At 41.2% G+C, this 26,957-nt stretch overlaps 2 protein-coding genes across 4 annotated transcripts in view; one reads left to right on the top strand and one right to left on the bottom strand.

The window, feature by feature from the left end:
- The window catches only part of MYOM1 (myomesin 1), a 72,307-nt gene extending 68,979 nt beyond the window's left edge, over positions 1-3,328 (bottom strand). For both annotated transcript variants that reach the window (XM_084282119.1, XM_084282118.1), the window contains exon 1: positions 3,185-3,328. The gene's annotated coding sequence lies outside the window, so the exon portion shown is untranslated. The remainder of the gene's footprint in view (positions 1-3,184) is intronic.
- A 17,154-nt stretch (positions 3,329-20,482) lies between these two features.
- Positions 20,483-26,634, top strand: LOC311207018 (myosin regulatory light chain 2, smooth muscle minor isoform). 2 transcript variants are annotated; one of them, XM_084282877.1, is made up of 4 exons: positions 20,483-20,623; positions 24,624-24,821; positions 24,985-25,146; positions 26,129-26,634. In XM_084282877.1, the coding sequence occupies exons 2-4, from the start codon at positions 24,638-24,640 to the stop codon at positions 26,299-26,301; spliced, it is 519 nt and encodes a 172-aa protein (XP_084139003.1). In that variant the 5' UTR covers positions 20,483-20,623; positions 24,624-24,637; the 3' UTR covers positions 26,302-26,634. The 2 variants fall into 2 exon arrangements, with proteins under 2 accessions (XP_084139003.1, XP_084139002.1); XM_084282876.1 differs by lacking the exon at positions 20,483-20,623 and adding an exon at positions 22,873-23,032.
- The last annotated feature ends 323 nt before the right edge of the window (positions 26,635-26,957 follow it).

Genomic DNA, 26,957 nt, shown 5'->3' with positions numbered 1-26,957 from the left:
ACGTATTCAACTTTTCCAGTCATTACTGCCAGCTACTGAAATCTTGTGTTCAGCTTCTTCAGAGATACTGTAAATACTTTGTTAAATTACAAAAGACAGAATAAATTATTAAGTTATTTTAAAAAGCATGAGAGATTTCAATAGGGCTATTCAGTTTATAATATGAGATAAAAATATGTGAACATTTCATTCATTTTCATAATCCAATTTTCAAATTCAATTTAATTTATGGCTTAAGACTTTAATACTCAATTAAGAGCAGTAAGATTGTGAAGGATGCCACTTTTTTCTGTAAACATGCATTACATTGATTATTTTGTGTGTGTTAACAGAGTTTCATTTAAAGGGGCTTATCACAGTTTTACAGTTTAATAAGGAATACAGTCTGTATCCAATAATTAAAATAACATAATGTTCATCAGTCTGAATGGCCTCTCTTCTTAACCTAGAAATATTGTGTAGAAAATCATCATGAAAATTCTTCCAGATGGTATTCCTATCTAAGTTTTACTTTGCACAGTCATCAATAGATTATCTGGCAGTTTTTCATAGTATGAAATTTGATCAGGAGAGAGGTAGTTCCCCTCTCAAAATGGGATGAGGGTTGAGTGCAGAAAGGATTTCCCTTTGTTTTTTCAGCTGGCAATACAATCTTGTTTTGTTTTGCTGTTATTATTAAAACTGACATTTTCTTCTCTGGCATGCAAAGTTGCCTCTACCAATCAATCCCTCATGATAACCTTTCTTTTTCTTATCATTGGTCATTAGGCTTACAATGTGCCTAGGATTGTCACTGAAGAGGTACATCATTATGAATAGAAATGAGCTACAGTGGGAAAATGTTGAGAAAAATTTGAAGATCCAAAACCAAGAGAGGTGTTTGCTATTGTTTTTTATACCAATCACAGCAACGGGGAACTTGTTCTGCTTCTGTTTTTGTTCATGTTAATGAAACTACTTCTCTGATGTTTTTGTATAAAATAAACTTACAAATCTGGAATGTAATTTTGATTCCATGAAAATCATTATTTTTTCACTGGTCTTTTTGCTTTCAAGATTTCAGCCTTTGGCTTTTTCTTTAGTATTCATTCTGATAGCAAGCCAATAAATTGCAAACTATTCTCTTTGGTCACTGCTCAGGTACTCAACTGGACTAAGGCTAATTATGAAGAAAAAAAAAGTTTCAACGTAATTGTATTTCAGGGCTCACTCAAGGTCTGGGAACTGCTCTTTGCATGATATCAGAAGGGATCACTCACTTGCAGAAATTCAACAATAAACTAAGAAAGTCATTCAGAAGTCTTTAAGTATGTAGAAGAAATTGATTTCATAACCATAGTGAAACTATGACTTCCAGGAGACCAGTTTGTCCTTTTACTTTATTTCTACCTGAGGAAGGGAGAAATGGGAAAGAGTGTTAGCCCATTGTCCTCTACATTAAAAACTCACATTCCTTGCTAACTTCCTTGTTTCTCCTGCTGGCTATTTTTTTCATGTAAGTCTAATGAACACAATTAGCCTGTTTACTATCTTTATTTCTAATACCTATCAATATTTTTTGTTGTGATTATTTCACTTTGTTGGCTTCAGAGATTTCTTCTTCATTTTTCTTCATTACTTTCTCTCCCAGCTCCACAGAACTAGTTTAGGGTTTGCAAGCCACTGTGATTTTTGTTGAGCAAAGTTAAGGTGTACAGATTAGTCATGTTTTAGACACTGAAAAGGAAAGAGCATGAGAGCATCCTGTGTACCTTTTGTAGAGCATTACATTTGCCTCCCTTCATCTTCACCAGCCTTATTTGCAGCATTAGTGAGTTTTGTCATGGTTACAACAGCCACAACGTTAACACTCATTCAGTTCTATTGCTCAGGGATTTGCACAGCTCTCCAGGATTCAAAGCAAGGAAGGTGATCCAAAAATATAGAGCACTTTATGTATTGTCCATTAAAGAGTTAAGTGAGGCATTTCAATTTACATCTTATCAGAGCAAAAGAACAAGCTTAACCATTTAAGTCAGTATCAAAAAAGTGTCAAAGGCAACTTTTTCTTCCAAACACAAAAGCTGTGGGCCTCATTATCCTCAAGAGTACAAGGAGGAGTATATGTTAGGCATAAGAACTAAGTAAGGCAAGCTGAACAAGTCACCTCTCTTGGTTCAAATCAAAGGCCAACTCTTACTCATGTAATCTAAGAGGAAACTCCTTTTATAGGTGTTTTATCACCCTGTGAGTTGTATTTTGTTTTCCCTCTGAAACATCAAGCATTACTCACAGGTTAAGGGTCAGTTAGTTACACCAGTCTGACCAGTAGTGCTATGTTTTAGGGGATGACAAGAAATTCTGAACCTTACAAGGCTTTTACTCCAACTTGGGGCACTGTCTGGTTATCTGACTGACTCCCATCTCTGGAGTTTTATAAAATCCATATTACCTGCACCTCCTTAGTTTGAGTCCATTCAACAGCCCCTTTTATTATGAGGGTAAAACCCCTCTCAAGATCTGTGTAGGATTTTATAACTGCAGAGCCTGGCCTAAAAATATAGTGGCCACAGTTAGATGAATATGCAGATTTGGGATCTATATGTTAGCAGCTGCTGAACTGAATTTTCAAAATGGCATCTGAGCAAACAGGCAGTTCTGTACTTGTCTGTAGGTTGTAAATGCACACTAAAGGAAGTGATTTTATTAGAATTGCCTCTTGCACTATTTATTATCTGTTATTCTTTGAAGATCTACTTCATCAATGAAAATAGTGAAATAGAAAAAAAATACTGAAACACATAAGCTTACAAAAATTATAAGATTTCTTTCAGTTCAGTCAATGGTGTTTTATATACTTTACAAATAATGAGACATCCTATGAAATTAGAAAATATTTTGATTATTTACCTAATCTCTAATCCCAAAGGAAGTAGCACAACAAATTCCTTCTGTATCTCAGTAATCCATGCTTCATTTGAGAGTATGACAAGAATATGCTGGGACAGTTGAGTTGCTAAGCAAACCCTTGTGCTATGCTTTGTTTCACAGCTGAGCCTTTAGAGTTCTTCAGCTCCCATCTACAACTCCCTCAAATAACTGTTGAGCTGAGAAGATTAAAGAGAGCTACTATCAACCTGGTAGTACAGACTCTAATTAAAAATAGTTGAACACATAAAATCTTACATCATAAAGGAACACTTACCAGGGCCCAGAAGAACAACGGCAATTGGAATAGCTCTGAAATGGATGAACAACAGAAAAACACAGCAGCTATGAATGCAGCAAAGGGAGAGGTAGTCAGGACCAGGGGTAGGGACTGGACTTGAAGGTCCAGAGCAAAAATAATGCCTGCAGTCAGTGGAATGTCAGAGCCCCAGTCCAGACCTTTTATGGCCAGGAGGGTGATAAATATAGCAGCAAAGAGTGAGAGAGACAGAGACAGATACCGATACCCTGTGCTATCTCTGTGCAAACACATGATGACAGCAGTGTCAGGCTGAGCATTCTCCCTTTTAAATATCTTCCATAAAATCAGCATAAAATCAGCATGCCAATTTTAAATTATTTATAGAATTTTTTCCTTAGTTAAGTCAGCTTTAGGAAACAAAACAATGTGTCATGTCATGATCCAGAGAGTAGGAAATATCAGTCTCTGTATTGACCTTTGCCATGGTACAAGAATATTAAAGTTTTACGGATTCTTTTAATTTTTTTATGCCATGCCACAGTGCATGTAACAGATATTTCACAGCTTAATGACAGACAACCTATTGAAGTAATTAGCAGCAAAACTCTATAAAGCCATACAACACGTTACAGTTCAATAAAAATGTACTTTCCTTGCTCTGTTGACAAGATGTTACATTTTTATCATCTTATTTAAATAAGATGATAAATTAAGAACATGATAAGATAAGATGACTAAATTAAGAACATGACCTCATGAGGTATTTAAGTAGATACATGTATAACCAATGTAACTCTAAGACCCAACTTTTTGTTTCTGAATGAAATAGTGTTATTTCTAGGGATAATGAAATGGGCTTTTCTTTCACTTTGGTCACAACATTTTGGCACAGAAATGCACGTGACCCAATGTAATAGCTAAATATTGCATGAGAACACTTTTTGTCATTTGGAAGAGGGTTTAATTTGTGAAACTATGCTGTGACTTCATTGTAAATAAGTATTTTGCTCTGCAGAGTACATTTAGCTTTCAATACAAATGGTTATTCCACTTTTATCTTGCACATTTGCATTGTCAGGAATGTTAACCCAAAGTTCAGCTGTAGCCACTTCCACCACACCTACCATACAACACAGCTGAAAGCTTTTCAGATATTCCTCTTCTGCTGTGGTCTCTTACATGGAACCACAGGAAGAAGGTCTGGATGAGACCAGCTGCCCCAGGCTTTTCTGAACCATGGTTCACTGGTATCCTCTTCCTTACCTCACCTACCATAAATCCACCTGAAACCTGTTAGTTTAACTTACTAGCTAGTAGTTCCTTGGGCAGCTGCTACCTCCTGCCTTGTGCTATGCCATGGAGTAAGTTCACACACTTCTTCATCTTCTGCATGGGAGCTGCTTACCTAAATCAACTGTAAAGCCTAAGAAGGTATGGACAGAAAAAAAAAAAAAAAAAAAGATGTACAGCCATACGAACTTTGTCTTGGCTCAGGCAACTGGCTGAATGGAGAACTAGAACTCTAATATAAACTCTTCTTCCCCAGGTTTCTGCACCAATGGCAGCTCCACTGATCTACAGAGTTTGGGCTGTAATATATACTTTTAATTAGAGAAGGTGAGAGATTCCTGAATTGCGTTACAGACTCCACACCTTCACAGCGGGTCATTTGCAAAGGCATATTAAAAGACTTAATGACATACTAATTTCTTTTGAAATTTTCAGAGAGAGATGTAGAGAAATTAAACCAATTAAGCATCCTGTTTTTTTCCTTTCATTGCAATAGAATTTGTATAGATCACAGGTGGGATATGAAAATCTGAGTAACATTTTCAGTGTTTTTCCAGGTATAACAACATTACCGAGTGCCATTTTTTAGATTCTGTGCTGATTTTGTTTATTATGTAAATAAAATTGAGATAGAGTATGGCAGCAAAATCTTTTAGGTTCTTGAAATACTTTGGCACTTAAATTTATGCACTTTTATATGCCTATAAAATGAGATAATATCCATAGCTAATTTTAAACCACTTAACTCCCATTTGAATATCAAAGTGCATGTTTCAAAGCACTTGGAGCTCTGTAAATCTTAGAATCCCTGCAGCACTGTGTATCCACATTTATTTAGTCGCACTGGTCCTAGGAGAGAGACTCCAGAAATTGTAGTTCAGTCTTCATCTAATTAGAATTACATAGTGCCAGGGACCTGTTTGCTTTTCTGAATGGGAAAGCTGGGGGATAAATTTAGAACTTGACACAGCAGAAAAAATAGCTTTCCAGGCTGTTTGTCTGATTAAGTTTTAAGAGCTACAGGATGCTGTAGCTGTGAGCGCTAGTAGAATTCCACAACATCCAAATTCATCTCTTTCAACAGAATCACAGAATTTCTAGGTTGGAAGAGACCTCCAAGATCATCGAGTCCAACCTCTGACCTAACATTAACAGTCCCCACTAAACCATATCCCTAAGCTCTAAACGTCTTTTAAAGACTTCCAGGGATGGTGACTCCACCACTTCCCTGGGCAGCCTGTTCCAATGCCTAACAACCCTTTCGGTAAAGAAGTTCTTTCTAAGCTCCAACCTAAAACTCCCCTGGTGCAACTTAAGCCCATTCCCCCTCGTCCTGTCACCAGGCACGTGGGAGAACAGGCCAATCCCCACCTCGCTACAGCCTCCTTTGAGGTACCTGTAGAGAGCAATAAGGTCGCCCCTGAGCCTCCTTTTCTCCAGGCTGAACAATCCCAGGACCCTTCCAACAGGAAAGGGTCCTAAATAAAACTACCAAAATATTTTTTGAAAGGCAGAGATTTTGAGCATGTATATTGTCTTCTGGAATTTATTTTCAAACCTGGGTCCAATTTTCTGAATGGATTCCCCTCTCCCCCAAAAAGGAGGTCTTAGTCTCCAACTAAAGTCAATCTCGGTTTCATTTTATTCTGCTTTCTTGTGTGATGACCTGGTGCTCTTGTTTCTCAATCCATGCTGTAGGACAAGTTTCCTACATTTAAAGCAAGCTCAGGTTTGGAGACTCAACAAAATGGAACTGCAACAGCTAAAGATACTTCAAAGATTGGAAAATATATAAATTTGCTAGACAAGATTATTCCAGTAGCTAGCAGCAGATAGTTCAGGAAAATATGCAAGAAACCACACAGTGGAGAGTTTTGCAGCATCCTTTCCAAGAGGATGTTTCCCCTTAGCATTTGTAGTTTATCAGATATTTTATAATCTTATAACCCTGGGATGTGGTTTAGTGATGGGACTTGGTACGTCATGTTGATGGTTGGACTTGATGATCTTGAAGATCTTTTCCAAGCTAGATGATTACAGGATTCTATGATTCTATGTCTTATAGGAGAAGTTGTGGTTGCTTAATGAAGTCCTGTAGTTTAAAAAAAGTTAAGATTCGGAATACCTGTCCACGGCTTAGAGTAAAACTTCTGAATTTGGTATAATGCTAATCCTAAAGTGAGTATAATTTTACTAGCTCTCTGAAAATCAATTTGAATTTGGTTATTTAATAAGCTGTCAAAAGTTACTAGTTCCCATCTGTGTTTTTCTTGCTATAGCTTGATCCTGGCTGCCTACCAGAAGCTGTCAATGTCCTATTAGCACGTACGTGCCTGTTCCTCTGAAATCCTCCAGCAAGGCATGGCAGCCAGGTGACAGCAGTCTTCCCCCAAAATTGTTTGGAAAGGAGCAGAGAACCAAAGTCTTATTTCATCATTTCTAACAACTGGGATTCAGAACTCAGTATTTGATAATTGAAACAAGCCATAAGATCAACCACCAACAGTGACACAACAGGAATCCTCATCTAGAAAAAGCAACTCTTCCAAGTCATTTAGTTGCACCAAATTTCCAATGTGCTCTCCCAAAATACGGTGCTTGTGATGAAAAATAATTACTTCTGGATGTTTTACCTATATGTCTTTGCACTATTCCCAGCATCTGAGCTGCAGTAAGCTTCAGTGAGAGACATGCACTGTATGGACAACAGACATATCCAAACCCCACTGTCTGCTCCCACAGGAAAGAGACCGTGAATTCACTGCAAAGAAACAAATTTCTGTAACTGGAAATTAAGAGAGGATGCCAAAAGAAGCCTCTAGGAAAGGAGGGCATCAGCTCTTCTCCTCTGCCTCCACCAGCAGCTGGCTTAGAAAACAGAACATTTCTTTTTCCTGATAACAGCTGTGACAAAATGTAGATTTATCCAAGGCAGATTTAACTAGCTACATACAGCACCAGTGATGGTATAGCACTGGCAACACAATGCTCAGCAAAACACCTTTTTACCTGCTATTTACTCTTTACAAACTTTACAGCTGATCAGTTTGGGGTGAGTATTCCAGTCAGCCCTGATCTCTGTGCTGCTGCAAGTGTACAGCTAGCAGAAATGAACTAGTTAGTCTAAAGTGCTCACATATATATCTCTATGTGATGGCCATGTGGACATATCCTTAACTATTTCTTCAGTGCAAGAATGTAAGGACATCAAGACTCTATTACACCCCAGATGATGCTATACAATGAGTCATATTGCAACTGCACATGCTGAAAACAACAAAAAAGATTACTGGCCAAGTAATAGCAGCACACAAAGAGTGCTGCTATTAAGTGAAGACACTGTGCTTATACAGCCTTATCTCTGTCCCTTTTATCTGACTGCACATTTATTCTTCCTATCACAGCACATCCATATTATTTAGGTCTGCTGCTCCTTGCTTCTTCTCGGGCTGTTCTTAAAATCCCCACTCTTGTTTATTTTCCGTCTCCATATTTTGACCTCAAAACACCATTCTACATGCTCATGCTGCTGGTTGCAAATTGAAGCAAACTATTTAACCATGATATTTGGCGTGCATTATTTGTTTCTAGAAATTTATGTAAAAAGCTATCAATGTACATGCTGTCAAACAGGCAAGTGGTATCCCAGGGGCTCAATTTCTGAAACGCTAAATAAGATCTTAAAAGGCTGAGATATATCGTGATATGGCACAAACAAGTTACATGCCAGCCATTTTTGTTGTGCAACAAATTGTTGTTCAGTTGGGATAAAAATATTTCTAAATCTAAATCTAAAAATCTTTGCACTGTATATTTTAAATTGAAGACTTTTGCATTTGAAGAATTTGTGGTCTTTTTTGTGTTATTGTTTTTGTGTTTGTTTGTTTTTTTTTTTTTTTTTTAACTTATTTTCTAAATTTTTAAATAAAAATTTTCTGAAAATTGGGCCATAAAGATTTTTTGTTTTGCCATAGAGAAAATCAGGAAGGAAGACTACAGATATAAACTACATTTCTTTTAAATCATTTTTATTTTAGAGAGTCTTTTCTTCAAAAACATCAAAGATCATCTTGCAGACAAAGAAAACAATTTCATGTGGAACCTAAAAGAGAACCCAGCTGCAACATAATGGTTTGCGACAGGAAAAACTGATATTCTTCGTGCTTGTGGGTCCTGTTCTTGCAGCCACCAGCTTTTCCAAAGTACTAAGTAAACATGGGTTGGAGGAACCCTGCTGGCAGCTCCCACAGATGAGTAGCTCTGCTTAGTGTTATTGGTAGGCTGAAGCAAAACCATTCTGAGCAGTGGATTAAAAATTAAAATAAAATAAAATAAAATAAAATAAAATAAAATAAAATAAAATAAAATAAAATAAAATAAAATAGACCCTTAAGGATGTGATTAACTTCCTGATCTTTCCTGGTTTCTGAAAAAACAAACTCACCTAGTGACTGTGCAACCCCTCCCCACACAATTTGCTGGCCCACTTGGTAATTCAGTACTGCTCCCATTACCAAACCATAGGAATTTGGGAAACTTTCCCAGTCTGTAACCATCACTCCAGCATGTTACCCACCACATTACAATTCATCATTATAATCAAAACACTTTGGTTTGTATTTCTTCTTTCCTTATAATGGTTTTTGCTTTGTTATCCTGTGCTCTTCCTTTATTCTTTTTTCTTCTCTATTTTTCCCCTATTTCCTTTGAGTATTTTGTTCTTCACAGGATCTTAGTATCACTCTACTGCACAAAACACTGATTTCTAAATTTTCCCTACACCATAGACAATTGCTATTTAAAACAATACACCAGCAGCAGCACAATTTCTAATTCTAGCTCTGCTTCAGTTGTGGTTTTCAATCACACTTGCCTCTAATGAGTCTGAACTGTGCACAGCATAAGACCAGTCTTTTAAACTAATCTGACTAGTCTGCATGTCTGAAGTGCATAAAAGTGTGAATAAGAGTGGTTATTACTTTTTTTTTTGACTGTAATTACATGTTTGGAACAATATTAAACTGCCAAGAAAGTCATTGCTTGTCTTAAACAGAGAAAATCTCTCTTGGAAAAAAATAAGCCTATTTAGAAGTGAAGGACTGAGAAATTGGTCATATTTTTTAGTACAATAGGATCACTAGTAATAGACAAATGACAAGTGTCCCATCACTTCTGCATACAGTAAAGTACATCCAAATGGCAATTTCAGTCTACAATGAGAAATGCAGGAAGAGAAAAGAATTCAGGTTGGAAGGGACCTGGGAGGTCTCGTGTTGAACCAAAGCAGTGCCAGCTGCAAGGTTGTCCAGGGCTTTGTTGAGCTGGGTCTTGAATACCTCCAGTGGTGGTGCCTGCACGACCTCCATGCACAACCTCTCTTTGTCCCTGGCTCTTCTAACAGCTGAGACACAGGAGCAGCATCCCTAGGTGTTAGCTGACTGTATCTTTGGTTAATGAAATGGGCAATTTCCTTGAATATAGAAGTTCAGTCTGGCTGCTCGTGCCAGACAGGAGGTTTCTCCTAAAATGTAAAAATTGACGTCTGGGCTGCCTCTGGGTACAGATAGCTCTGGGGAGGGTTACAACTGCTCCCCTGATAGGCTGTCATGAGGGCTCACAGAGCTACAAATGTTGAATATTAGCAGGCACATGATGTCCAGAAACATGGGTAGGTCTTCAGCTGCGTGCCCAGATAGAGGATGTGGACACGAGAAGGCAGCAGTGACCTTTCCACAGGTTCTGAAAGAGCTCGATACTAATCCAAAGAAGCTGGAGTGGTTTCAGGAGCTTAATGACCCACAGGAAGGAAGCTTCATGCTGGGTGATGCCAAGGGAAGGTCACTGATAATGGTCATCAATGCTAGGGAAGAGCAAATCTGTATTTATCTGATTTATCATTGGAAGCACAGATACAGCAAGCTGGGAGAAGACAGGGCTGTGGTCATGATAGCCATTTTGAATTTGAATCAGCTCACTAAAATTGTTGAATAACATTAATTTTCAGAGTACTGCATCTCCAAACTGTGTGTATAATTAATAAATCAGTATTCTGAATGTAAGCTAGGACTAGCTAATCAAGCCCACATTTTTTACCATAGCTCAGTGAAAACTGCTGACAGCAACATTGATACTCACAATCTTTAGCAAACATGGTGATGGCATATTTGTTTTTCAGTTTTTCTTTCCAAGTATCAGATACAAGGATAACATTATTTCACTGAAAATAACTTTAGAGTAATGAGCAAAGAGAAACCAACTGTACAGAGACATTTAGTTTCAGTCCTTTCTCAGCTCTGGTTACAACAAGCTTACACCAAGCTTACAACAAGCTTGCAACGTCTTGGAATTCAACTCATTTTACCTAGGAGAAGCAATTGCCTGGAAAAGACAACTCTTAAGAATCACAAAATGCTTCAGGTAAGAAAAACTATACCTCAGTGTGCTATTATTTGAGATGTAGTATTCAGGATGTTTGTGAATGCTGCTCACTGGGTGAACTGCATGTACACGTAATTAACAGCCAGCTTTTAATAACAGTGGATGTGAAGTTAACAGGGAACTAAAGGTTCATCCACTTTTGCCACAACCTGGGCAGCCAAGTGTAGGGCTGAAAAATCTAAAGGGAAATCAACACTGCAGGGACACAGTCCCAGAGAATGGCACCAGGAGGGCCTGGGCACAGGGCAGCTAACCTCTCCCTGATTTTCTGTGCTGTTACCTCTGTCTTTCATTTTTGCTGATGGAAGTGGAAGGTGGTAAGAAGATGTAATGCAAGAGGCGAGTATGTGCAAGATTGACTAGAGAATATAATGATGAAAATGTATTTCAAACTCAAGTCATCTGGCCTAGGTCAAATTTTCAAACCTTAAAATCCTTCAACATAACTGGTTTTGTAATCTTTCCTTTCTTCTGTCTCTGCTTTCCCTGTCACACAATTAAAAGGAGGTGTTTCCAAAGTACATTTGCAAACTGGTATTGAAAGCTTTCAAGCCACAATCACCTTCCTAATGCAGAGCTAATTCTTCTTCTGGAAGGGTTTTTTCTGCTACCTTGCTCAATAGAGCAGGTCTGCCCCCACTCAATGCTAATGTTTTACCCTCACTGGCCAAGGCAGCTGTTGCAATTATCTGCAACAACTGGAAGGCTGGGACCCTCCTTGCTTTGCATAGGCTTCTTTTGCTCAGCTAGAGCATTTTTGCCTTTCTGACAAAAAATGTCCTTGATTCTATTGTCCTCATGCACTTCTTTTGTGATTAGCATTAGCTGTGTCAAGTTCGAGAAGCTGGAGAGATACCAGCATTGTGATTTTTGTCGCTGAGTCCCAGAATTGTTCTGATGAATGTATTATAAAAACCTTTGTCTGAATATGCTCTTACTGTTTGATCTTTCTGTTGCTGGAAGTGAGCTGGCAATGGGGCAGAAAAGTCTCTTTTGCCCAAGTGCTTTCTGCTTTTGAACTGCTTATAATAACTGTTCCCCCAGCACTCGTATCCTGTGAATTAAAACAGGCTGGATGAGTAATTCCCTTCCAGAGAATGCACACAGAGGGCTGCATCTTTTGTCGGTAGGCATGCCCAGTGCACGGTCCTCAAATGCCTGCTCACATAACTGCAACACAATCTCTTCATCAGCAGAGATGCCCCTCTGCGTGGCCTGCTAGGCTGCTAACTCCAGCAGATACAATTCCTAATCTTTATATCTCCCCTAAGAAAAACAATGGAGGGGAGATAGGCTCTCGAATTATTATCTCAATATGCAGGCACTCTTTAGCTTAATTAGGAACACCCTTACAGATAAAAGCATAATCTTTGTAGGAATAATTAGAACAGCGACAGGGACCCACAGCACTTGAGGTTATTAGATAAAGTTAGAAGAACGTGAGGTCTGGTTTTGTTCAGATGATCCGCTGCTTTACGCAGCTGATGCCAGCCCCTGGGCTGAATGTGCGCAGCAGGAAATATAGGGTGTATCTTTGTTTGCTATTTATAGCCGCATGGAAAATCAGAGAGGAAGCGTTTTTCCACTCAATGTGTTTTATTTTCTGTGAGATGGTCCAAACTGGAGCCCATCTGTTGGCCATTCATCACCTACTACCACTCCTTTGAAGCTCAGCCACAGTTACTGTATTTGCTTTCGCAAAAATAAAAGATTTCTTTTATTTAGACGTCACTTCAGCTCTGGCCAAAGGCCAAAGAAAATTAAAGCTAGCTACATGGAGAGATCAAACTGAATAGTTCAAGGCTATTTCCATCTTCTGTGGGTTTAGGAATTAAAGTTTGGGGTTGCTTAACTTGCAGAGGCTGCACTTCTTGAAAGTTTCAGTTTCTGATGGGATTTTGCAAAAGATCTTTGCAGTTAATCCACACCAGGGGAAAAGCAGTAATATTTTGGGACTAGAAGCATAATATCCTTAAAGATTTTTGTCATTTTTTTCTTGTATTTATCTATGTTTCATGAAGAAGCAATTTTCATCAAGCCTGACAGAGGCACCTTGGAATTCATTTATTTACCATTATCTCTGCAGGTTTCAAAGTGTCGTTAAAATAAAATGCACAATGCATATTTTTTCAGCTAATATCAAATTTCTCTGATTTTGCATATGGAAAAATGTTAATTTATTAAGCACACCACAGCATTTTACATTTTCCACCAAAAAAAAAAAAAAAAGAAAAAAAGAAAAAAACTCTGCCTAAAATCCCGTGTTTGAGGTTTCTCCGTATAGGGATGTGTGCTATGATCACAGGCAGGCAGCTGGATCCTCAGCCACGGGCTGCAAGCTCTGGCTATGTCCAAGAATAGCCCTGCAAAAGATATTAGTGGCTTCCCAATTCAGGGTGGATTTTCCGCTACCCTCCTGCATCTGCTTAAAATTTCACTCATCTGTAATTGTCCTCCGGGGACCGGTATGGTGGCTGCCAGGGGAAACGCAGGGGAAATGTTCCCTCCCCTAATGCTTACGGGGACTTGCAGCTGCGTGATGACTGCTGGAGGGTTCCTAGCAGCTGATGATCAGTCCCAGAAACGCCTGGTGGAGCAATTCATTTTTTTGTTGCTGGGTTGTTAATGAAGAGGGGAGCATGTCTGCGTGCTAGCACGGCTGAAGTGAGCAGCCTCTGGTCTCCTGAACCCACTACCTGTCCTAGCAAGGCAGCATCTCTCCAGTCCAGCCCAGGAGCAGTGGGAAAACAGCCTGTTTGATCTTCAGCAAGGGAGCAGAGCTCCTTGTTCCTCCTCGTAGCTGCTCCATGCTGTGCGGTGAGGGCTGGGCAAGCAGAGTCTGGTGGGAAGAGCTGGGCAAGGCTTCAAAACTTCCAAAGGGGAAAATAGGAACTTGGCCTGTGTTATTCCTCAAAATGGTTACAGGGGGACGAAAAGGGGGAAAAAAAGGGATTTCATTACATCTGTCAGATACCCCTAGGAAGCCTTTTTTGGGGGGGAACACAGTCATGGAACATCATAGAACATCAGCTGTTCTGCAATAGCAGAGCATCATCAAACAGCCCAGGTCAGCAGGGAGCTCAGAAAACCATCAGGTCCAACCTTTTGTGCACAAGGGAACCCAGCTGAGATCATCTAGGAGCCTGCCCAAACACTTCTTGAAAACCTCCAGTGACAGGGACTCCACCACCTCCCTGCGGAAGTTGTTCCAGTGACTAATCTCACTGTAAAAATATATATATTTTTTTCTTATATCAAGACAAAACCTTATGTGCAACTTGTAGCCCTCGTCACTTATCCTGACTGTGTGACTCCTTATGAAGAGAGAGTCCCCATCCTCTTTGTAGCCACCCTTTAAGTATCAGAGTACTGTGATGAGGTCCCCCTTAGTCCTCTCTTCTCCAGGGTGGAAAGATCTAACTCCTTCAAGGTTTCCTCACAGCCCTTTGATAATCTTTACGGACCACCTTGGGACCCTCTTCAGTCTGTCTGTGCCTTTTTGAATAGTGGGGACCAGAACTGGACACAGCACTCCACATGCAGCCTGACAAGCACTGAGTAGAGTGGGACGAACACGTTTCTATTGGCTACTATAGCCCCTGGGGATGCAGCCCCAGATCTGATTTGCCTTCATTGCTGCAGAAGTGTGCTGCTGACTCACATTCAGAGATATGAAGCACATATCTCTGTGTCTCAGTGCTAACTTTTCACATTTGAGTTTCTACAGTCACTGCAAAACAATTTTTTTGATTCCACCCACCATTTGCAACCAGCTCCCATTCTCCACTATCACCCCGGAGCCGTGGCGCACTGCGTCAGGTTATGGTTTGGGGTGGGGTGTTTGGAAAAGGATCGTGCTTTCCCTTATCCCCACCTTCAGCTGGAGTAGTCAGGTCACGTTACAGGTGCCATTTCACCTTATCATTTGGCTTCTGGCCTCGGGGCCGCATTCATGCATAAAACGGCCAGAGACTTAATACTTCGTGTTGTGAGGTGAGATTTCCTTTGGAAAGGCACAAAAGCGGGCTCTCTCAACAAGGGCTTCTGAGATGTTCTCTTAGCTCATCAGTGGAAAAATCATATTTCCTTCAATACCTGGCTACAGGAAACCCAGTGTCCTGGACACAGGCAGAACATCCAGATAATGCTCAGTGGGATAGACTTACACATAGGAAAAATTAAAAATATTTGGGTTTAAATGCATTTAAGTCTTCCATCAGTTTTTCACTGAGTCTCCCAGGAATATTTGTTACCTAACCTGGACACAGAATTGACAGAAGCCTAGCTCTCTGGCACACAATTAACATGAGAAGCCTGTTCTCTCTGACCAGGGCTTTTTTAGTGAGTGCAGTGGCTGTGAAGGCACTGCCAGCTTAAGCAGCGAGAAGCCATGGTGGATCCCATATGAACAGTCTGTGTTACTTTTCCGGAGCTACACAAGGGAGAGAAGCAGATATTCCTAACCCTAACACCAACATTCACGTGTTCTTTTGGGATATTGAAGTAGACTTGAACTAGCAAGCACGGCTACAGAATGAAGGTGAACCTAGAGCTTTGTGAAGCAGGGTTTAGTTTGTGGTGTTCATTTGCTCGTTTTTTTCATTGTGGTTTGTTCATTTGCTCAGTGCTGTCCATGTGTTCATTTCATCAGTGCTTGCTGAAAAGGGTTCATAAACTACGACTTCTCCATTGGCTTTCAGGTTTGAATGAAACTCACCTCAGATCTCATTTTTTCCAGCTCTTGGCTTACTCTAGACCATCTGTTTTCATATACCTTCCAAGCACTTGGATGTTTTATTCAACCCAGATTTATTCAAAATTTCCTTCTGGCTTGTTCTAAATTCAATCCAGGCTCACAGGAAGATTTGCAAACCTTGTTCATGTTGTAGGTTAGCTCTGGTGCATCACGCTCCTGCAAGTGCCCCTGCTGAAAACAATTAGTCTAATTTTGTTAAACAAGTAGAAAATATATTTACCATAGATGTTGTTAATTGCTATGATGTTGCTGCTGTTACTGCACTTGTCACTTTGATTGCAGTACCATAAAACAGAATGTTTTCCATCCCAGGAAAATAAATAAATAAATACTGAGCTGTCCATAAAGTGAACGGGCATTGATTCATCCAGGCTGTACCGAAACCAGAGAAACTGCTCAATGTTTTGTCACAGGTGAAAACGTGACATCTCGTTTCGCATAGCGTTAATAGCTATGAAAACAAAGCTCTTGGAGAAGTTTCTGATGTATTTAAGGCTTGGAGACCTCCTTAAGTTTCTTACTAAGACGTAATTAATAGCACAGAAGCAGAGCAAAGAGGCCCTGCTGTAGTAAAGCAGGATTCCCACTGTGTAAAACATCCAGCAGTTTCTACTGGTAGGGAAGATGCCTGTCCCAGAAGGGTCTTCATTGAAGAACCCAGAAGCATCCCAAGGGTCACCTCCAGGAGCCCACTGCCCACGTAAGGTCTCTTCCACTTTCCTTCCTGGGCCACAAGAGCATGTAGCCCAACATCAGTTTAATTTGACAACATCCCTTGCCGTGTGCCACACAGCACGCCCAGCCTGTCTCCGAGCTTTCTAACCAAATTACGAGCTCCCCTTGCTGGCTGCAGCCGGTATCGGCCGCAAGGGCTCCACAAGGCGGGCAAGAGCCCTGCTGGGAGGACCTGCTGCTCCCCATCGGCTGGGCTGGGATGCTACTTTTAGACTTAGACGACACAAACACGCCTGATGCTGAGCCTGAGCCACATCTCAGGGTCTGAATTCTAAGTCACAGTGAGCCTGCAGCTTGAAAGCAGGCAAGCACTGAGCTCCTCAGCGGGGTTCTTGCACGATGGTGAGAAGGAGACTCCCAGGAGCAGGTCCTCTGAGCCCAGGTAGTTGGTGTATGCCATGCTTGGTACACACCAAGTTGTCACAGAGCAGAATGGGCCTAGAGGATAGAAGGACTGGTATTCCTTTTACTTCCAGGTACCTGCAGTTCCCAGTACATGGCTTGACTCCTTAGGTTCAACACCAGAACCAGGTTTTGTCCCCACCCAGAAGGACAAATCTCATTGACGTAATGCAAAAGACAAAGGGATAAAGAGCTGCATTTGAAAGATTAAAAAGAAACAAACATTTAGTCAAACTAAAAATGTTCCCGTAATATTGATCATGGCTGGAAAAATACTAATCACATAGTCTCTGGAGAGAACAAGAAAGATAAATACAGAAGCTGGTGTCATGCAGTGTACCATAAACAAGCATCGCTGTATTATTATCCATTATTTTGTAGTTATTTCTGTTCAGCAGTACCAGAGGACTAACTCACTGCATAGACACAGCTGTTCAGCATGGACAGCCCACTGAAATGCTCTTTTTTAACACATCAGACACTTTGGCCATTTCTCTTTCTTTTCTGCGCTATTGTTCATGGCCTCATGTTGTCTAAGAACAGTGGCTTGGGTTCAGTAGCGCTTTTTGTTTGGTCTGTTCTCAAGTACATTGACGTCATCTTGCATTTTCAAAATATTTCTTCACTTCAGCTGTGGAACAGTAGCTGGGATGTCCCAGCAGGACAAGAGCAGGACATTTAATTGAGTTGTGCAAGAAATAAGCAGACAACAAAGATAAAGCATTTCAGCTTGCACAAAGCAAACAGCAGTGCCTGAGACTTCTCTTTATTTATTACAGTCTGCTGAAATTTGTAGCAGGTTGGAGCATATGCCTTCTTTCCCGATTGGTGAATTGGTGACATAGTGGTGGAACAATAGTCCAGCTTCCTTGATTTATTTTCCTTGTGTGTACCAATAGTCCTACAATACTGCTGTTTACGTAACTGAATACTGTAAAAGAATGTGTTCTCCTGACCTATGTTGCAAAAGTATTAAGCTTTTTTTTTTTTTTTGAGTTGACTAATTTGGGAATTGTTTTGTTTCTAGACAAACAAAGAGGAATGCATTTGAAAAGCATTAGATGAGTTGGTAAATGCTTAGAGCAGGTAAATCATCTGCTTCAGGAGGGTGCTCAGATTCTGTTCCTTTGAATGCCCTGAATCCCTCTGAATTATTTTTATTTTTATGACACATGAGCTTCATTAAAGTATGTTTCTCCCAGTAAAATCCTCAACACATGGATAAAGAGATGTGACATTCTGGCCCTTTTGTTCCACATGGCCAGGATTTTGCTGGCTGCAAACTAATTTTGATAAATGTATGGAATTCATTTTAGAACGTCATTGCCAGGCTGGTATGCAGTATGATCATTTCCATGGAGGGGAACTGTATTGCCTGTACATGGAATATATCAATTTATATGGAAAGCCAAGCGTAATTCAGTGTGAGAAGTTCCCAGAGCATATATAAAGCAACAGTGGAGATCCTTGTAACAGTGGAGCATGAAAAGACAAGGCAGATGCAAAACACAATATGATGCAAAACAAGCAAGTCTAGGAAGCCAGACCCTTCCCCCCCCTCCCAAAAAAAAATAATAAAATAAAATAAAATAAAAAAAAAACACCACAGGACCTCCCAAGCACTGCCCACTACCCAAGAGAGGCACTCACCCAGCTGCCCCATTAATAGTGTACCTACTGCAGTGAGGCTATTCACTTACACAAAGGTGACACTAACCCAGAAGGAATAGCTTAAGTGTAGAGTATATTCAAGACTAAGTTTACAAGCAGCCTGGAAAACTCTCCATTAGGGGCATCTGGCCCCTGACAAAGTAGTAGGCATGTCACTTTTAGGTAGATTTTAAAGTTATTGAGAAGCGTCCAAAGTCCAGAAGCTCATAGGACTTTTGGAAGTGTGCAAGTTTCTAAATCCCACTGAAAGTAGACTCCGAAACTTATTGAGAGACATTTTACATTCCTGGCTGCATCTTTAGCCTTCACGCATTGCTGGTTGTCTAATCCACCTGTGCTTCAGTTTCATCACCTGTAAGGTGGAACCTGTGATGCTTTTATACAGTCTGAAGAAGTTGAATGAGAGCTAATGAGAAAAATGTTACAAACAAATCATGTATTTGTTTATAATTGGTTAATTAGTGTTTGTGGAAACAGTATTGCTCTTCATGAGTCAATAGTACTGTCATCTGTATTTCTTATAGATGCCTGGGATCTAGTGAATCTCTAAATTCCACCCTAATTTCCAAAATAGCAGATTACACACATTTCCCCATTAAGAAAAGGATTCAGAAAAAAAAAAAAAAAAAGTCTTCTGAAAGGTCAGTGGGCAGTGACATAAGCCTGGCCCTGGTGATTTCAACTATAGGCTAAAGTCCTCTGTGGCTAGTCTATTACATATTGCTCATTATGTTAATATTTAATATGAGTACTACATTGTATAAGTACTACTCATATCCACTTTAGACACAGAAACAGGTATGAAGACTTGTTCTGATAGACTTTCCTACATATTCATTATACATATTTTAGCCTTTGATTGTTCATTTATACTTACATTTTTCATTGTTCGTTAGTTATCTAGGTAAGGTAAAGCATTATTTTAGAAAAAGTCACAAAAATGCATATAGGTCATTGAGTTAACATAGTATCATTTTTTGAATGAAAAAATATAAATAGTGGTTATGAAATATTATTTATTTCATTGTTGGATAAAAATACAGTCTCTAACACAGGCAAAGGTTCCCATTATTAAATTATATGTTAATTTTCCTGATGATGCCAGCAGGAGAAGTATCCGGCTCTAGAAACATAAAAAATGAAGATTAAAAAAAAATGTAGTTGAGGCTATTACGTAGATAAGGCAATCAGCAAGCGTAAAAAGCAATCTTCCAGACACATCAGCTCCTCTGGTTGTTACAACAGAGCACTTCCCGAGAAGGCGGGGCAGTACCATAAAAATATAGATATGTACACTTATATTCCTGGTAGGATATTTACTCCTGGTAGGTGTAGGGTCAGTTGACAGCTGTACCACAACACCCCATTACCCTGAATATCCAGAATATTTCTTTTTTTCTGTCAGGAAATGGCAACAGTTAAGCTTTGCGATGCTTCTGAGACAATTTCAGCTCTAATTAAGGTAATTTTGCGGCAGCTGTGACGTAACGGGGGATGGAAACAAAAGGGCTCAGAAGTTATTGGAGATACCACGGGAGGGACTGGGGTGGCTCAGTGAGATGAATTAAGACCATAAACTGCGTGTTTCAGTGTTTGCACGTGAAGCAGCCACAAGCGCCCCCACGCTCCCCGAGGCCGCTTGGGCGCCGGGCGAGGCCCCGGCCGCCATTTTCCTCCGGGGAGGGGGCGTTGGGCGCGGTGGGGGGCGGGGCTCCGCGGGGATGGGGGGCGGGGCCTGGCGGGACGACGGGCAGGAAACTCCCGCCGTTGCCTTATTAGGGCAGGCGCTGCCTGGAATGCGGAGAGCGCGCCGGGATGTACCAACAGTGAGCTGAGGGGGGGGGGAGCGGGCTGAGAAAGGGCGCGTGTCTCTCACAGGATCACTGATAAGGGCAAGGAGAGGCCGAGAGGAAGGTAAAACTCGGTCGCCGCCGGCGTGCCGTCAGCTGGGCTCGGTCGCGGCGCGTGCCGTCAGGAGCGATGAGCCGCGTGCCCTTCCCCCCCCGGGCTTTCTGCGGGAATGGTCTCGCCCACGCTTCCTTTCCCGTGTGCTGGTTGGGCGGCGGCCGCGCGCTGCCCGGAAGTGTCGCCGCTGCTGCAGCCGTTGGTGCCGTTGGTCCTTCTCCGTGTCCGTGTCGCCGCCGGGGCTCCGCCGACGCCCGGTCAGTGGCGGGGGGGTAGGGCCGGGGCCGCTTCGTTGGAAGGCTCTGCAGGGGGGGCTGGGTGGGCCGGGCCGGTGGGCTGGGGCCAGCTGTGTGAGGTTCCACAAGGCCAAGTGCCGGGTCCTGCACCTGGGGCGCAATAACCCCAGGCAGAACTACAGGCTGGGAGAGGAATGGTTGGAGAGCTGCCTGGCAGAGAAGGACCTGGGAGTGATGGTGGATAGTCGGCTGAATATGAGCCAGCAGTGTGCTCAGGTGGCCAAGAAGGCCAACGGCATCCTGGCTTGTATCAGGAACAGCGTGACCAGCAGGGCTAGGGAGGTGATCGTCCCCCTGTACTCGGCTCTGGTGAGGCCGCACCTCGAGTACTGTGTTCAGTTTTGGGCCCCTCGCTACAAGAAGGACATCGAGGTGCTTGAGCGGGTGCAGAGAAGGGCGACGAAGCTGGTGAGGGGCCTGGAGAACAAGTCCTACGAGGAGCGGCTGAGGGAGCTGGGCTTGTTCAGCCTGGAGAAGAGGAGGCTCAGGGGCGACCTTATCGCTCTCTATGGGTACCTCAAGGGAGGCTGTAGCGAGGTGGGGGTTGGCCTGTTCTCCCACGTGCCTGGTGACAGGACGAGGGGGAATGGGCTAAAGTTGCGCCAGGGGAGTTTTAGGTTGGATCTTAGGAAGAACTTCTTTACTGAAAGGGTTGTGAGGCATTGGAACAGGCTGCCCAGGGAAGTGGTGGAGTCACCATCCCTGGAGGTCTTCAAAAGACATTTAGATGTAGAGCTTAGGGATATGGTTTAGAAGAGGACTTGTTAGTGTTAGGTCAGAGGTTGGACTTGATGATCTTGAGGTCTCTTCCAACCTGGATGGTTCTGTGATTCTGTGTGTGTGGAGAGGTGGCTGTTGTGTCAACGTAATGGCAGCAGCGTTAGATCCAGCCCAGGGTTCTGTGGGGAGGCGTTGTGGGACTTGAGGTGTACTATGAGCCTTACAGGAGGAGTTCCTGAACGGTTTCTGAAATAAGGCCCCAGCCTTTCTGTGAGTCATAATGTTAGGTGGAAACCCAGCCTCTCTGTCAGGATTTGGGCCATCCAATGTGAAGTTTTTCCATTTGCTTATCTACTGATACTCTTCTATGTTCACCCTGCACTTCATGTATTCAATTCCAGTGCCATGACTTCTGTAACAAAATGGTCTCTCTGGTGGATATCTCAGATGAAATCCTTTTTTCTCCAAAATCAGTGAGTCCTGTATTTGACTCAAGTGAAGCTACTTCTTGCTCATTGCTGCATGCACCAGGATAACTTATGTATAAACACTTGGATCTTCTATCCATCACAAATTGGTCTCTTTGGCTGGATGGATTGATGTCCTTGTGTGTTTTTTTTCTGAGGATGTTCCAATTTATCACTCTCCTTGTAATGGAGTTTTCCAGAGTGCAGGAAATACCTCAGGCATACCTGCACCAAGCTTATGCTGAAAGGCAGTACATTCTTGTGACATGCTCCTCTCTCTCTATGCTGATGCTCAAGAGGTCTGAGTGCAGGAGTTGTGCCTTCTGTGCTCTGTATGGCTGCTTCCCAAAGCTGGTTTAGAGAAACATTAGAAAGCAGCCATGCAAGTACAGATACTGTTCCGTTGGCATTTTTTTTGTCTCTTGTAGTGTGATACTCTGATGTGGCAATCTCTTGAACAGAGTTAAAAACAAATGGTTCTCTTCCCATCATGCGTAGCTGCAGTGAGCAGCAGTCTGCTTCTGTTACCTTCTCAGTTAGGACTGAATTGTACATTAGGGAATTGGAGGTAGCAGCTCCCTGGCCTTCTGGGAGTATTGTCCTATGCTGCATCCAAAGGAAACTTTTTTTTGGTTTACTTTGAATAGCCAATATCCTTCAAGCTATGAACTACCTCAGTGAACGATTCTTAGTGGGTACGATTTGGCCGTATTTTGAGCAGTGGAACTTTTAACCAGCAATTCAGAGTTGAACAGGTTTCTACTGAGGTAAGAAGAAGACCGAAGTCACGCGCAGCTCCTGACTGCAGCCTGAAAGCCAACTCCTGTTTTGTCGGCTGCCTTCATGGGTTTCTGGGCGTCAGGAGTTCAGGTTTGTTTGCTGAAGTGTTGTTGGAGGCCAGAGGTTTCAGATAGCTTGTGGTCAGTGAATGTAACGATGAGAACTTCAGCGTTGCCGAATGATGCACAGTTGCATTTCGGGGGCTATTTTTAGTTCAGGGCATAATGGTTGGTTTTATACGTCAGGCGAACGTTGTATATGAACGTAAGCTATAAAAGCGTGGAATTAGCAGGGGAGATCAGTAACGCTGCTTGTAGACGGGAGGAGAAGGACAGAACTATGGAATATCCTTTCATGATCCAGATGCTTGGTACAGCGTGCCACGTATCTGACACAAAGCAAGGTAAAATGCGTTTCCTCTAATTAAGAACAAAAGAAGAAAGGTAACTGCTTTCTGCCTCTGTATTCGGTTGATCATCTATGGGAGCAACTCCTCCTTTTCCTTTTTTTTAAAGGATGAATCCAAGTTGGTGACTTCAGTCTTGATGTTCAGGAGCCTAACAAAATACAGTAACTTGTGAGCAAACTGTTGAGAGGCCAGTAGACCTGTGACTCTAATTAGAATTGCATTGGTGATGAGATCATTGAACAAAACTAAGTTAGAAAATTAATACTTGGAGCTGCCAATTAATACTGTCGATTTCAGCATGTTGGCATTCTTGTGACAAGTGAAGCTTGAAGTCCTCCTCTTTCAGGGCGCTTACTGCATGTGCTTAATGTAAAACCCAAAACCAAGGATAGAAGGAATCTGGGTTGGGTAACGCTTGGTTGGGCATAAAAAAGGATTAGAGCAGTGTGGATTACATGTATTTGCATTAAATAAAACTAAGGCCTAGATGTGTACTACAACAGTGTTCTAGAAACAGTGGTAAACAAGTCCTGCCTTATGCTGAGGTCTTTGTGTTTGCATGTCAGCGCACCAGATTTTCATATTTGTTGAATGCTAAGTCTGTCTTCTCAGCTAAACACAAGCCACTAACTTGAAAGTCTCACTTATACCCAGATTGTATTAATGTTTCCACGGGAACTACCACTTGTTAGCTTCTTTGGCAGCTCAAGGGAAACAATGCAATTCATATACATGTGCTATGTAAAGAGCCTATGACAATAGCAGTTCTATGATCTGAAGATCGTTTCTTTCAAGTTATCAACTTCTAAGAATACTTATGTGACTTTAATTCACTTGTGAAATAAACGGAGTATGCTGGCATTTGCATATGTATTCTGTTAATAGTTCAGCTGTGTAAGAGAGTAGCAATGCAGTGCTTTTGGCCCAAGAGTCAGTTTCCACTTTCCAACACACAATCCCCTAGTTGGCTTTGAAAGAACTCCGGTAGGGGCTGGCTTGGCCAATCTCTCCATCTCCCAGCACCCCAGCCCAGCACTGTTCAAAAACCTTCAGAAAAACATGAGGATCCTGTCAGGGTCGGCTCCTTGAACAGCAGCTACTTCAGCATTGTTATTCAGAGTCTAAAATATATATATATATTTTTTTTTCTCCCAGATGTTATCAAGCAGTAAGCTAAAGTTTATTTAACAGCTAAATACAGTACAGGTTGGCAGATGATAACCTTCTACATGCAGGTCACCAGTGCCTCCTGATCTGCTAAACAGGTTGTCTTTGGTTCTCAGATGAGGCAGTTGGGGTTCTGAATCAGAAATACAAGCACTGAGCGAGCTTCACTTCAGGAGCTGTGATTTGTTTTGTTTTTATAATGTAGCATGCTGTTGACCTTCAGCACTCTCTCTCTCTGAATCATGCAGGAGATTATGCTTAGTAGTCAGTTAAGTCTGCATAAAAGAAAACAAAGTAACTCTGTATGTTGTGTTTGACTACAACATGAAATTTGATAATCTTTTATCCATCTCTCCCCCTAAGTACTTGTGATCTGGTTTAATCAGTCTAAATTTTGGATATGTTTCTGTTTTCCTAGAGCCAACAGCCAACATGTCTAGCAAAAGGGCAAAGACGAAGACCACCAAGAAGCGCCCTCAGCGCGCCACTTCCAATGTATTTGCCATGTTTGATCAGTCGCAGATACAGGAATTCAAGGAGGCCTTCAACATGATCGATCAGAACAGAGATGGCTTCATCGACAAGGAGGACCTGCACGACATGCTTGCCTCCCTTGGTAATGTGCCTTCTCTCTTTAAGGTTGTCAAGCAAATTTATTGTAAGCTATCCCAAATGCACTATTTTAATTATAAGTGTCTCACTTTATATTGCACTATTCAGGTGACTTTTGTTGGGTTTAGTTTGAAAGCTAAAACAAAGCTGAATGGTTTTCTTTGTAGGAAAGAATCCAACAGACGAATACCTAGATGCCATGATGAACGAGGCCCCAGGACCCATAAACTTCACGATGTTCCTCACAATGTTTGGTGAGAAGTTAAACGGCACCGATCCGGAAGATGTAATCAGGAATGCTTTTGCTTGCTTTGACGAAGAAGCAACAGGTATGTGGGTAAAATAACAGTGTATGTGTATTGCTCTTACTTGGTTTTGTAACCATAAATGCTTCTATTCATGGAAGTAGTGATGAATGTTAACTCTGAGAATTCTGATTTCTGGAAGGTAAAAATCATGCTGTATTTCCTCAGCAGCTGAAAAGCAGCGTTGCGCTTTTTTTTAACAATGAAAAACGGAATCCCAAACTTCTAGCTCTACATTTATTTTTTCAAGGCAGGAGAACAAGATACTGACTGGGAGCCATGGCCTTATTTTTTGTTTTCTAACTTTAAATTCAGTGTCGGGGCAACATATGTAAGGGGAATCCTCCTTGTTTACAAAGCTGGTGTGCTTTTTTGAAGAACCTTTTTTGTTAGCAACTTGTTCAGCTGCACTTATAGGAGAAGAAAATCTATACAAGAAAAAGCTAGTAATTAGATTGCTGATAGAAGAAAGGAATTTCAGGTTATTTAAGGTTGTTTAATAAAACAATGGTAAAAATGTGTTCTTTCCAATGAGTCTGGTAAATGTGAGTTTTGCCAATGATTTAAGATGAATTCTGAGTCTTTAAAATACTTCAGACTTCCCAGTGCTTAACACAGATGTTGACCAATGATGAAGTTCCATTTTAAGTGATTGTTTTCATTAGGAATGTTTAAGACAAATGGATCCCTTTTGTATAAAATACATAGTTGTTAAAAGGCTCTCAGTGCTACTGGGAGTTCAGTCCTATTATGAAGACGACAGCATATGGACACTGACAAACTTCTTACAAAGGCAGGTCATGCAGTGACCTTTACTTGAAGTAGTGAGACCATGCAAATTAACGAAGAAGCTTGACTTGATTGATTGCTTGTAATTATTTGTATGTTATGGTAATAGGCTTTTTCATGTGCTGAAAAAGATTAGCTCTTTTATTAAAGAATTAAAATTATTATCCAGCAGTTAGCAGATAAATGTAAAAGGTTTTTTCTTGTCCGCTTACTGTAGGGTTTATTCAAGAGGACTACCTGCGAGAGCTGCTGACGACAATGGGAGACAGGTTCACAGACGAGGAGGTAGATGAGCTCTACAGGGAGGCACCGATCGACAAGAAGGGGAATTTCAACTACATTGAGTTCACGCGCATCCTTAAACATGGAGCAAAAGACAAGGATGACTGAGCAAATCTTTGGATACCTGCAGATTAATTTCTACTTCACACTTATGTTTATTTTTGAGGGTTTTTGAGGGTAGAAGTTGTTGCATGCATTTAGCTTTACAGCTTTTGCCTTTCTTTACGTATTTATCTATTCCAGGCCATTTAGGCACATCTGCACCTGTGTAATCAGACTGGAAGTGGGGAACATATTGAGGAAAAGCATATGGGGACAAAGATCAGTGGACTTTGAAGTCCATGGAAATAATCTCAATATTTCTGGTTTAGCTGGATTTTTACACTTTTTTGTAACAAATGCCATTTTGAAATAAAGTTTGCTATATAGATTAAAATCTCATTCTTTTGTGGAGAGGGGAATTTCTATTATGCATTTACAAATGCGGGTCTTAACTGTATTTTATTTGCAGTTGCAAATCAAGCTCAAACTCACTCTCATAATGTATTGTTCTCTGTTGCATAGTTACGAAATGCTTCTAGCAGTATATGCTGGTGTCTTTAAAAATGAAGCTGCATAAATCTGCTACATAAGTTTTTCCAAGTGGAATATGACTGGTGTAAGTACTCAGCCCAAGAAATCTTTAGGGAAGACTTAGAATTGCCTAATTGCCAGCAGGGAGCATTTATGATTCTTGCCTAGTTTTTATTTCCTTTTTCTGTTGA

Source organism: Netta rufina (genome assembly GCF_964035555.1).
Source record: "Netta rufina genome assembly, chromosome: 2".
NCBI lineage: Eukaryota > Metazoa > Chordata > Aves > Anseriformes > Anatidae > Netta > Netta rufina.
The sequence above is the reverse complement of the archived record's forward strand: the minus strand, read 5'-3'. Positions and strand labels throughout refer to the sequence as shown.

Excerpts from the sequence above, each read along its gene's own strand:
- LOC311207018 (XM_084282876.1), top strand. The coding sequence starts at position 22,888 with ATGAACGTAAGCTATAAAAGCGTGGAATTAGCAGGGGAGATCAGTAAC. Across the intron at positions 23,033-24,623 it reads CGTATCTGACACAAAGCAAG|AGCCAACAGCCAACATGTCT; the intron begins GTAAAATGCGTT and ends CTGTTTTCCTAG. Across the intron at positions 25,147-26,128 it reads CTTTGACGAAGAAGCAACAG|GGTTTATTCAAGAGGACTAC; the intron begins GTATGTGGGTAA and ends CGCTTACTGTAG.